Raw genomic sequence first — 11,915 nt, 5'->3', positions numbered from 1 at the left:
ATTAATGTTTCACCTTACTAACTACCGCACCATAGCTTCTATCAACATACACTATCCCATCTCAACAATTCCAAATCAATCATCAAAGCACGCTTCTCCGAAGCACACAAGTGCAAAGCTTACCGCCATCTATTATATTACACCAATAACACATTACGGTTCTCCATCTCAATTATTGTTCAATTCAAGATTTCTATTATGGAGAACCCTACTTGTGAGTTTTGTCTATGTTGTATCCTCTTATAACATGTTCCAACATTATTTTGAGAAGAATAGTAACTAATTAAAGCATCAATAACATGGGTGTAGCTTGCGAAACTATTTCACATGTCAACCTACTTCAAACTTACAAAGAAGACATATGTACCTCCATTCTATGCTCTTTGATTGCAGCCACAACATAAGGGCGTTTTTTTATCCAAACCATGTAACAATGATATTACTCCGAACTTTGTTCAATTACAAGCACAAGACGACAATAAATTTAATGAATGTGGGCAGTTTGCAGGCTATGAGATATAGAAGCAAGATTTTTTATTCCTGGCATTAAGTGAAACTCAGGCTATAAAAGGGTCCATGAAAATGCACACGGCTTAAGAGTGTGAATGTTTATCTTTAGTGTGAATGCTTGTTGGTTCAGAGTACGCATGCATGTGTGTGCATTTTGTTGTGGGGTGGAGGGGATTTCAAACTGCATTTTGAATGAATTCACAACAGTTTACACCATTACAACTAAATGATATGTATGGCCCCCATATTGCAGCCCAGCTATGCAATAAAAACCACTTTGATACATGATACAGCTTTGCTTGGTTGCTGCAATCAGCCTCTAAACTTTCAAGACAAATCTTTGCAGCTTAGCTTGTTTTCAATGCACATCAGAGCTATGCCTTCGCAAATGCATAAAAGTCTGCTCATAGAAAGAGGTTTCTCAATCCATCTTCCTCTACCTGCCCTGTATACTCTCATGACCGGAGAACATGTAAAGAACTGTTGAAATCTTTGATGTGCAAAGCCAGTTCCAAAAAAGAAAACCAGTAGGCAGTTGAGCATTACATGAATGGCCTTACCCTTGAAGACAATTCGGCTTTTTCCATTTAGATAGGCATCTGATTCCATGGCAAGAATATGGCTTTCAGGTATACACATTTCAGAAGCTATTTAGGTGCCAGAAGCCTGGCTAGCTCATCCACTGGAAGCCCTCCCATTCGAGGTACATCCACTGTAGGTAACTGAAAAGCTCGCTTTGTTACCTTCTTCTGTCTTTTTAGGTTCTGCAATCTGCCAAATTGAATTTGCAAATCACCATCTGGCCTGGCGTTGTCTTCTTTTTTGACTTGCAGTTTCCTCAATAGGTTTCGTGTATATACAGGTGCAATAGGGGCTGCCTGCGCCAGTTCACCTGCTTTCCCGACAATCCAGTCACTGTCCACATCTGCCTCATCAAATTCAATTGCCATTCCAGATGCAATCGCATGATACCACAAAGCATCCACCCGCACAACCACATAATCAGCTTGACCCTCCTTGAGCGGACTGTTGATGGAATCACTATCTTGCCCCTCCTTACTGGCCAAATCATCTAGGGCCTCCTGTTTACCCTCCACTTTCTGCGAGCGAAGTTCCAACGATACAGCTGCCTCTGGTACCATCTCTTCGTCCAGATAATGCTCTTCTACGAGATTTGAGTTCACAGATCTGCTTGATTCTCCTGAAGGACTATCGGGCCCTGCATTACTCTCTCTCTCCTGATCAAGCATAAAATCAACAGCAGCATAATGCTTGGATTCTGACATGGTCCTCTCAGGCACCAAGTCAGCTTTGTCCCAACCAATTTCATCATCCATACGAGACTGCTGCTTGATTTCTTCATCGGCAAAACAAAACTCGTTTTCAGCGGCATGAGCAGATGCATCATCAACCGAAACCTTGGTTTCGATTTCAATGAAGCTCAGATCAGAGCATCCTAAGTCACAGGAAGTGGGTATCTTTGCAGCCTCCAAATTGGGATTCTCTGTCAAACTTACGCCTTCATCTGAAGACTTCATATCAACATCTGCTGAAGCCTTTGCTTTCCCTTTCCACATCAAGATGTGCTCTTTGTCAAAAGAAAGCAGGACGCAAGGTACAAGATCCTACATGAGAAGACAAACATATCAGATTACTTGTACAGGCAAGACTCCCCCCCACACACCCACACACACACACACAAGTTTTATAAAAAAAGGGCTTGGGATTGTGTTCAAATTACTCTCAATTTTGCCCCAATTTTTTTATAGTCGCTCGGATTCAACCCTCTACAGTCGATGCGCACCAAGTCATCCACTCTAAAAGCATTTCTTACATCCTGGACAAGAGTCAAGTACACCCCGTTTTTTCCTGCCAGCATGTACAAACTTAGAAATCATACATACCTCTCTGAAAACTAAACAAGCAAAGGATCCTCAACAGGCCTGCTTTCTATTTTGAAATATGTTAATTTAAATCAATAATTAAACTGAATAATAATAAATAACTATTTAATATTGATTATTTTGTATCAATAAAGATATTTACAATTAAAGTAAAAAATCATATCAGAATTGTTCCAAATACTTTATTAATTTATTTATTAGCTAATTGACTCATTAATGAAACTTGTTTTTATTATGTAGATTTTTATCTTTCACTTGTATTAATAAACAGATAGCTTATTAACATATAGATTAATCAATAGATAAATCATTTTAAAGCAATATTTTTTTCTTGAAGAATTTTGTAAGTGGAACTCTAACAATTTAAATATCTTATAACAATATATATTAATTAACAATTTGATTGGACTTTTCTATGTGGAACTCTCTCTCTCTCTCTCTCTCTCTCTCTCTCTCTCTCTTACCTAGCCTGCACATAGGTTCGACTTTCCAGCCTAGCAGACGAAGCCTATCTGCTTCCTCCTTTGTTAGGCCTTCTGGAGCTTGTTGGATCAGCTTAGGGTACACAGGAGTGACTGGTTTCCAAAGCATGAGAGGAATTTTGGGACGATCTTTGTAGTTGTAGTTACGCCCTCGAAAAAGATACAAGACACCCCCAGTCTGATAGATAATCTTCCCCCCTGTTTTGTCCTGTGGCAGCCAGATTACCAATTAGCAAGCGGCACTCAGGATAAGAATCTTGATCTTTAGGTCCTACAGCTGTAGAGAGCGAAAGAAAGAAGGAAAGTTATATTAATGTCTCCAAAATGCCCAAAGGCTCTATGAGATCAAAATGTCCACGAAATTTCATCATGGATGAAAAAAGAAAAAACACCAGTAAACTAAAACTGAAAACTGAAAGCTAAGATCTCAGACTCTGAGATTATACAAGATGAAAAATCTAGATCCTACTATGCCAGGTAAAGAAACAATAGTGATGGGATATGGGAAAGCTGAATAAAAACAGTCAATTAACCTTGTATGCCGGCCTATCCAGGATGTCCATCTCATAGGTGATACAAGAAGGCTAGAGATCTCGACAGTCTGCTGTGAGGATGAGGCCACTCAATGGCGGGCCAGGATCTCCTCAATCTGGGGCTGATGAGCTGCGGGTGGCAGGGGTCTGACAGGACGAGGAGGTCTAGCTCTCTGGAGTGTGTGTGCCCAATCTGATGTGACTCCCATGGGCCTATTGCGAGGGGGCATTGTGGTATAGGTTCCCATATCCGCTGTGGTGGGCTCTGGTGCCTCCCTGTCCACCCCTCTAGGCTGGAAAAAACTGGTGATGGTAAGCTGAGAGAGAGAGAGAGAGAGAGAGAGAAACGTTTACTAAAGTCTTGCTGCCGCCAGCACAGGCACGGCCACGGGGTGGGGGGGAGGGGGGGGATATCAATGATAATACGATGTGTGAACTATGGTGGGAGATCATAGCACATCCCCTATAACCTAAACAAAGCATAATGAAAATGATATATATATATATATATATATATATATATATATATATATAGAGAGAGAGAGAGAGAGAGAGAGAGAGAGAGAGAGAACCTCAATGTGGAAGCACACATTGTCCATGTCCACTGTAGGCACACCTTTGCATTTGACCCTGCAGACTCTCCTTCTTTTCCAGTGGCAGTGAATCAGGTCCAGCATGTTATGGGTCAATCCATCCCTACCTGCAATCTCACAGTTTTACTATTCAGTACTTCTGCCCTACCGTACGAAAACACTACTGTAAGATCTAGGGAAAAAAGGAAAAGCAGGCAGAAACAAAAACCATGATCTTGATTAGCAAAAACCCTACAGAGAAAGGATAAATGTTTGCATGAGAACGCTTCTCTGTACAATAAAGTTTGAAGGTCAATTATCTATATATATATATATACCAAGATGAATCCAGGTCGATTATCACCTACAAATCTGCAGAGACCCTTGTGTAAAAAGAAACTTGAAGATTTTGTCAGCGGGCTTTGGGCTGGGCCATTCTACCCTACCCAAACGAATGGACCCGAGTTCAAACCCTGACATCATGTGTGTGAGTGGTGCAATGCTTGCATTGCATCCCCCGAAAAGGGGCTTCCAAAAAAAAAAAAAGTCAATTATCACCTACATATCTGCAGAAACCCTTGTGAGAGACCCTTGTGTAAAAAGAAACTTGGATCTCTCACAACCATAGTCGAGTTTTAAGGTTTTTTTTTCCATTTTGAGGGTTTTGAGGTTTCCTTCAAAACTTTTGGTTCTAGAGGAGGAGGGAGGGGAGAGGAGGACCAGAGGTTTTAAAATGATAAGTTATTAAAAATATATATAGATATAGCTTTTAAAAATCGCTAGAAAACAAACTTTAATTATATCAAAATGAATGTGGCTTATGAAAGAGATGAAAGAAGGGAGGACAAAGAGGAAGGAGGAGATGGAGAAGGAGAAGAAAGAGCTTCGAGGAGAAAGAAGAAGAAAAGTAGAAATAGAGGAGCAATTGGAAAATAGCGATAGCAACTGGCTGCAGCAAGGTGGGAGGAGAAAGGGCACAATGTGTGTGTGGGGTGGTGTTATGGGGTGGAGGCTGTTGGAGAACAAGCCTTATCCAAGTAACAAAGGATAAGTGTGTGTGAACAGCCTCTAGATAGGCTTCATATGTATGTGTGTGTGTGAATCCACTCTTAGGGGGGTGCACCTAAATATCTAGATATTATACCTGTACTCACCTAATCAGTGATGTCATACAGGACAGGATCTAAGCCTATAAAAGCATTGTACTTGAGTGAAGAAATACAACACAAGTCACATCATTTGAGTCATGCAAATCTCTCTTAATTTGTGCATTCTCTCTCTCTCTCTCTCTCTCTCTCTCTCTCTTTGCTCCAATGCCATGTAGTAAGCAGCAGCGAAGTTGTGCAGGCTTCCTACGCTAACACGCTTTTTAGCACCTATAGGCCACGACTCTTTCCAACAAGCTCTAGGCCGCAACTCTCACAAACGTAGATTATTCAGCAGCACCTTCACATACACAAGCAAGTGTAGACTTCTCTCCGGGGTCGTGCAACATACTACTGCTCAATAAGATTTGCAGCAGCAAAATAACCACAAAGGCTCATCAGAAGGAGAGTAACAGTGTCTCCTTGCAATAGCTTGACTAGCGGGCTCACGGCACATCTTCAAGAGCTACTTCACAGCAACAAATCAAAAATCCACCATTACACAGGAAAGTAAAATCAATATGGGGCTCTTTAATTTTCTGCAAAATCCTGCTTAATCAGAGCAAATAACCCTAATTACTCCATCATTTTTCAAAATTGAGGGTACAAATCAAGCATTAAAGTATTGCTATAGCATGCTACATCATCATTTCTCAAATCACCCTTGTTTGGAAACCCTAATGTCTGGAGGCATTTTTTGCAAGGGATTAGACACTGGCATTGGAAACTCTCCTTTGCCAAGACCTTCCCAAATTCATAGCATATCATGGCTTTAGACACACTCTACACATGCGTGTAGTTGGCATGAGAGACGTTCGCATCACCGACGGTCTCCATGAATCCCTCTCCACCGGATTAGTTTATGTCTGCCTTCGCCGGCTTGCCGTCACCAGGTTGCTGAGTTGAGGAATGAGCTCAATTATTGAAGCTTCTAAATCCTCCCAAGTTCAACCGGAAGATGGACGGAGAAGTCGTCACCAATTGGACCTGCGAGATGGAGGTTCAGCACACATCGAGGGTACTTCATTTCATGAGGCCATAGGTATAAACAGAGTTAAGTTTTCAGCCAGGTCACTGAGAGAGAATCTTCACGGTTACCGTTTGCACTGAGTGGAGAATCTTTAAGCTTCAATGGCGGTCGTTTGAGTTTCTTGGGTCGTTTATGAGGACTCATCTCACCTGCCGTTTGCATTGGGTGGAGTATCTTCAGTGTCTAATGCCATGGAGGCACCAAAGGAGGACAAATGATCATATTTGTCTTCGTCCTGGGAGGATAGGCTAGTGGGTGTATCTTCACTCCACAAATTTCTTGGAGATTGTATTGACAACAACCAGGGTCTTGACTTCACTGTATCAACTGATGTATTACTTGTGGTATGTTCCATAGGACACATAAAGGTTTAGAGACATACAGCTTCCGAATAGTACTAATGGATAGAGATTTGGTGAAGCATTTATGAGGAGCATTGTTCTTGGTTCTGCTTTCTTCCTTCACGGTGCATTGCAAGGTTGATGTGTACGTAATGTACGGTACGTATTTGTACGTTGTTCCGTACAGATAAAATTTTTGTGTACGTAAAAATACGTACCATTGTAAAAAATATCAATCTATATGGCATTTCATATCAAAATAAACATAAAAAGATCCAAATACATTTTAAATTGTGAGAGAGACCTACAAGACAATCTAATAAGGTCTTTGCTAATACGCATTTGATTAGTAATCACAAAACCCTTGCCGCATGTTGTAAAACTTGTTACTTCAGAAATCAAACATCAGATACCAAAACCATTTTTCAATCAGATGACAGAGATCAATCTTCAATCACCAATCACCACTCTTAGAAGTTAGCTCTATATAAACTGATGAATCAGTGTTCACAGTGCACACAACAAAAGTCTCGACTCTCATCCATGTCAAAAGGCTGCAAATGCATCAAGATTCAAAACAAACTGAATACAATGCACATACTACATAGCAAGCTGCAACACTACATCATAGAAATGTCCTCAAAAGGCCCATAAGGGCTAGTCCAGAGTCTAGACTCCACAATGAAACATGATCTAAGAGTCAAAACTCCTCATCAGATGATGATGATGACGATGCACCAGAAGAGAGCAAGTCCCCATCTGTCAAGACATTGCCCTCGTCGTCATACTCAGGCTCTGCCATCACGGGCACATGTGATGATGTGAAAGATGTATCATGAGATCCATGTGCTACATCATCATCTCCTGGCTCACTCTGAGTATGAATGAGAGTGACAGCCTCATTCGCCCGAGTCTGCTGCGTACGAACACGCAGCTTCCCCCGACGAATGCTCCTCCGTCTAGCGCTCTCTGAATCTGCAGCCTCCTCACGCAAAGGTATCGCCAAAGCCCGTGCGCGTGACCTTGTGACACGACGATCGATGCTCTCCAACTCTCTATGAAGGAGTCGTATAATATCTGCCTGCTCGTCTCTGACACGCTGCTCCACGTCGCCCTCAGTAGAGGTTGGCACCATCTTCACATGGATCGGATCTGCCTGTGGAAAAGCAAAATCCGACAAGTCAGAACCACAAGAAATGACTTATATTGAAATGTGTCAAAAGACGTACGACAGTTAAAACTTAAATATACCTGCTTGGGTGCCCCCAAAGCATGATAATCTCGCACGAGCTTCATGTTAGCTCGGCAATACACTAATCGCTCCAGCTGAGCGGTACTAAGTCGATTGCGGATCTTCGTGTGAACCAAGGAGTAGGCACTCCAATTGCGCTCACAAGCACCAGCAGAACAATCCTACGATCTCGAATCACGATACGATTTCGGAGTCAAGACTCAAAACCCTTAATGAATCAAACTTTAAAGATGGATGCAATTGTGAAAGAGTCAAGAGTACCTGCGAGAGGATTCGGAGAGCAAGATGAGTCAGCTTTGGAAGACCTTGTCTTCCATAGCTCTGCCACCACGTGAGAGGAAATTTCGTCGCCTCCTCTCTCAAAACCACCGCTCTAGCAAAGGATGGTCCTAGATTGTTCATAAAACTCACCATCTCTGCATCAACCTCAAGTTGCTCATCCTCGTCGTACATTATGTTGATGTACTGGTCTTTCTGCGTGAGCAGAGTGCTCTCACTAAACAGCTCTGGCTTCTTGTAGAAGGGATGAAGCAATGCAGCCATCCCATGAATGGGACGGCTCATAAATGTCCATCGCCGCTCTACAATAGCCAGGATGTCACCACGGCTACAAATTGACAAGCCAACATTCCAACAGTCATTATATAATATAACTTTAAACATATTGTTCATTGTTGCAATGTGCATATTATTTAATATTAATATAATCAACCAAGAACAATATCCAAGTGTACACTCACTGAGACTCCGTCAATGTCGTACAGGTGGCAATATGGCGCTTCATCTCCATGAAGAGATGATAGACCAGTCCAAGAGTAGAGCCCTCCATATCTGTGATTCGGAGGAGGACATGGATAGGCTGCAGTGCCACCGTCAAGCTCTGTACCTCTGTCCAAAAGGCCTCGTCAAGCACTTTCCGCTGAATGTATCTAGTGGCCTCTGTCTGTGCATGGTGCATAAACCTCCATTTCGGGTCCACCACAGTCTGTAGTAGTGGGTCCCGCAATCTAAAAAGCCTCTGCAAGACCAAGAACATATAAGAAAACCTGGTCTTCGAGGGTCGCACCATATCAAGTGCACTATGGCTCCTGAAGATGGCCAAAGCCTGATGTTTTTTTCGGAAAAATGTAGTAATCTTCATGGCATCTGCAACATTAGGTTGCACCCATGGCAACTTTCCAATATCCTCCATCAGCAGGTCCAAGCAATGTGCAGCACAAGGAGTCCAAGCAATGCGAGGAAACTCTGCCTCGACCAATTCACCCATACGCTTGCAATTTGAAGCATTGTCTGTCACCACTTGGACCACATTCTCTGGCCCAACATCCAAAATTGCCTGTCTGATGTGGTGATAAATAAACTCAGCACTGATGGATTCTCCTGCCTTTCCTGCATCCACAACCCGCAAGAAGTATGTGCCAAGACATGAGGACACCAAAATATTGATAATGTGTCGTCTACACATATCACTCCAGCCATCAGATATGATGGTGCACCCAAAAGACTGCCATCCTGCCTTGACAGGTACCAATGCCTTGTCTATCAAGGCTTTCTGCTCTTCAAGCATCGTGGTACGCATTTTGTTATACTCCACCCCGGACCACGAGTCTGTGTGGCCAACCTCTGCTATGGCCCTCACCATTCTCTTCCATTGATCAGTCCTCAGTACATTGAAGGAGATGTTGCACTCCACAAGAGTGCTTGCAATCTCCATCTCAGCCACTTTTTGTCTCTCTTTCACCCACGAAAGAGATGACACACGTGAAGGCAAAGTACTCTGTCTCAGCACATGTGCATCATCATCCTCATCACCCTCCTGCATGACACGGGCCCTCTTTCTGCCCCCTGTAGACTGGCTATCCTGTGTGGAAGAATCACCCATCTCCCCCACAAGCGCATCATGAAGTGCATCTTGAGTGTGCTGGCTGCCCCTTACCTTCTTTGAACCCTTTGCTGTTGATGAATTCTCAGCAATGAGCTTGTCTCTGATATCCTGCGGCATCTGCTTGCACCCACCACAATTGCCGGTGGTGCCAATACCTGTCAAGTGTATCACGACACGAGAAATTGTGCTCGTGAGCTCGAAGTTGCAATACTTGCACTGCCATCTACGCGTGCCAGAACCAGCTTGGGTCGGCGTATTAATAACACGGATGACATTCGTGTGCTCCTGCCAGTAGGGGTTGCATGGCTTCGGCATATTGGATCCTGGAAGCTCTGTGACACAAACAAAGAGAGAGAGAGAGCTTAGAGCAGAGTACATACTCCAAAGGAAGAAAGAGAGAGAGAGAGAGAGGGAGAGGGAGAGCGTAGAGCATACTCCAAAGGAGGAAAGAGAGAGAGAGAGAGAGAGAGAGGGAGAGGGACCCCGGACTCGGGAGGGAGTGAGAGAGAGACGAGATTAATCATGTAGACAGTAGTACATTGGCAGAGAGAGAGAGAGAGAGAGAGAGAGAGAGAGAGAGTACAGTACGAGATGCATCATGAGGGACCAAGGCCATGAGCGAGAGAGCGTGTGAATTACCTGTGCACAGTGTGCAGAGACGGAGCGAAACAGAGCGCTGGGCGAAACAGGCGAAATTCCAAAACAAGGCCAAAATCGCACGGTGAAGGTCAAAAAGGGGTTTTTTTAAAAAAATAAACGTACGGATGGATCCGTACGCGTACTGATCCGTACAGTACGTTCCGTACGGTACGGATCGATCCGTACAGTACGTACAGATGCAACCTTGGTGCATTGGAGCCGGTGCAAGCAGTTCTTGTGCTCCATAATGAGCCAAGCATTAGTTGCTTGTCACATGCACCCTACATTGCAGTGCTATGTGACACGCTAGCTCAGCATTCAATGTAACATTTTACATCATTAGTACCCTTTTAGGAACATTTATCATATGCCGTGGCCTATTGTGAAACCCAATCCGGGACATGTCAGGCATGAGCTACGTAGGTCAGTATCCCAGCCTTAGGTGTCAGGGTCAATCCCTTGACCCACTTGAAGAACAGAGCATATAAGTCATCTACCACTAGGCTTCTCTAAAGTAATTCAAGCAAATACTCAAGTTTGCAGGGGTGGGGCTAGGGGTTGTTGTGTGGGAGCAAAAGAGGGGGGAAGGGGGGTGGTGTAACTCGCGGCGGGTGCCCGAGGGACTAGGGCCTTTGACACACTTGTTGATACCATCAATGCATATTAAAACATTTAAACATGGCCACAGCCTTAACACATATCCATCATCACTTTGCATAAAACATAAAAGCTAGACAAAACATTCACAAATGCTGAAAATGGAGTTTGCACGTGTGACACCGCATAGAGGCCGGAATGGGCCGACCCCCCCCCTTGGAGTGCTTTATTACCCAAGGAGAATAATATCATGTACAAGCTTTGAGGGCCTTACTCTCCCCACGGGAGATGCAAGATTATCCATATACAAATGCCATAACACAACCCAACACGAGGCAACCAAGCCGGAACATAGGCTGTAGAAATGCCGAGCCAACAATATAATCCATATACCTCCGTGTGGGTACTGATTCTTCCCCAAAAACCACGGGTCTTCATGCAGTAGAAAGAGTACAGCAAGTACAACTCTCCATTCAGCCGGTACAGCAGGTACAATGGTTGGTACAACTGATATAGTAGCTAGTACAGTAAGTACAGTGGCTGGTACAACCGGTACGGTGGCTAGTACAAAAGGTACAGCAAGTACAAATGCTGGTACATCCGGTACAATGGGTGGTATAGTAAGTACATAAGCTGGTACAGCCAGTACAAGGGCTCGTACAGCAAGTACAAATGCTGGTACAACAAGTACAATGACTAGAAATCATAATAAATGATTAAATACCCTTGCCTTCAGTATTTCTTCGCGATGGAAGCCTCCAAAACAATCCCCAACAGCCGGTATTCTTCATGGGCAGCCTTCAAGTGAGAGAGAAAGAGAGTAGCCATCATTAGGGCAGCCTGTAACGGTGGTAGAGGCTAGTGTGCAGCAAGAGAGCCTCCATTAATGAAGAGAGAGGGCTCCAATTTATAGATTTGGGCCTCCCATGAGCTAAAATGGCAAGAGAAGGCTACAATGACAAGTGGAGAGCCACACAATAGCTGAAGTGACAAGTGTGAGGCCACTTGTCTCACTTTGATCCACT

General features: G+C 43.6%; 2 protein-coding genes across 2 annotated transcripts in view; both read right to left on the bottom strand.

Moving 5' to 3' along the window:
• Positions 1-684: 684 nt before the first annotated feature.
• LOC147616763 (uncharacterized) overlaps positions 685-11,915 on the bottom strand; it is a 53,037-nt gene continuing 41,806 nt past the window's right edge. The window contains exons 2-5 of the mRNA XM_086777822.1: positions 4,002-4,129; positions 2,879-3,104; positions 2,252-2,379; positions 685-2,135 (exon numbers count right to left, since the gene is read on the bottom strand). Of these exons, the coding sequence (XP_086633948.1) occupies positions 1,158-2,135; positions 2,252-2,379; positions 2,879-3,104; positions 4,002-4,129 (1,460 nt within the window). The 3' untranslated portion in view covers positions 685-1,157. The remainder of the gene's footprint in view (positions 2,136-2,251; positions 2,380-2,878; positions 3,105-4,001; positions 4,130-11,915) is intronic.
• LOC147616764 (uncharacterized) lies at positions 7,101-10,111 on the bottom strand. Its single transcript, XM_086777821.1, has 4 exons — positions 8,510-10,111; positions 8,031-8,376; positions 7,769-7,930; positions 7,101-7,673 (listed from the first exon to the last, which is right to left on the bottom strand). The coding sequence occupies exons 1-4, from the start codon at positions 10,030-10,032 to the stop codon at positions 7,218-7,220; spliced, it is 2,487 nt and encodes an 828-aa protein (XP_086633947.1). The 5' UTR covers positions 10,033-10,111; the 3' UTR covers positions 7,101-7,217.

The sequence above is a fragment of the Cibotium barometz genome, chromosome 38 (assembly GCF_041138505.1).
Source record: "Cibotium barometz isolate CiBa-2024 chromosome 38, ASM4113850v1, whole genome shotgun sequence".
NCBI classification, from domain to species: Eukaryota; Viridiplantae; Streptophyta; class Polypodiopsida; order Cyatheales; family Cibotiaceae; genus Cibotium; species Cibotium barometz.
The sequence above is the reverse complement of the archived record's forward strand: the minus strand, read 5'-3'. Positions and strand labels throughout refer to the sequence as shown.

Coding starts and splice junctions, on each gene's coding strand:
- LOC147616764 (XM_086777821.1), bottom strand. CDS start 10,032: ATGTACTCTGCTCTAAGCTCTCTCTCTCTCTTTGTTTGTGTCACAGAG. Junction 8,377..8,509: donor ACGACATTGACGGAGTCTCA/GTGAGTGTACAC, acceptor GTCAATTTGTAG/CCGTGGTGACATCCTGGCTA. Junction 7,931..8,030: donor CTCTCCGAATCCTCTCGCAG/GTACTCTTGACT, acceptor TCGAGATCGTAG/GATTGTTCTGCTGGTGCTTG.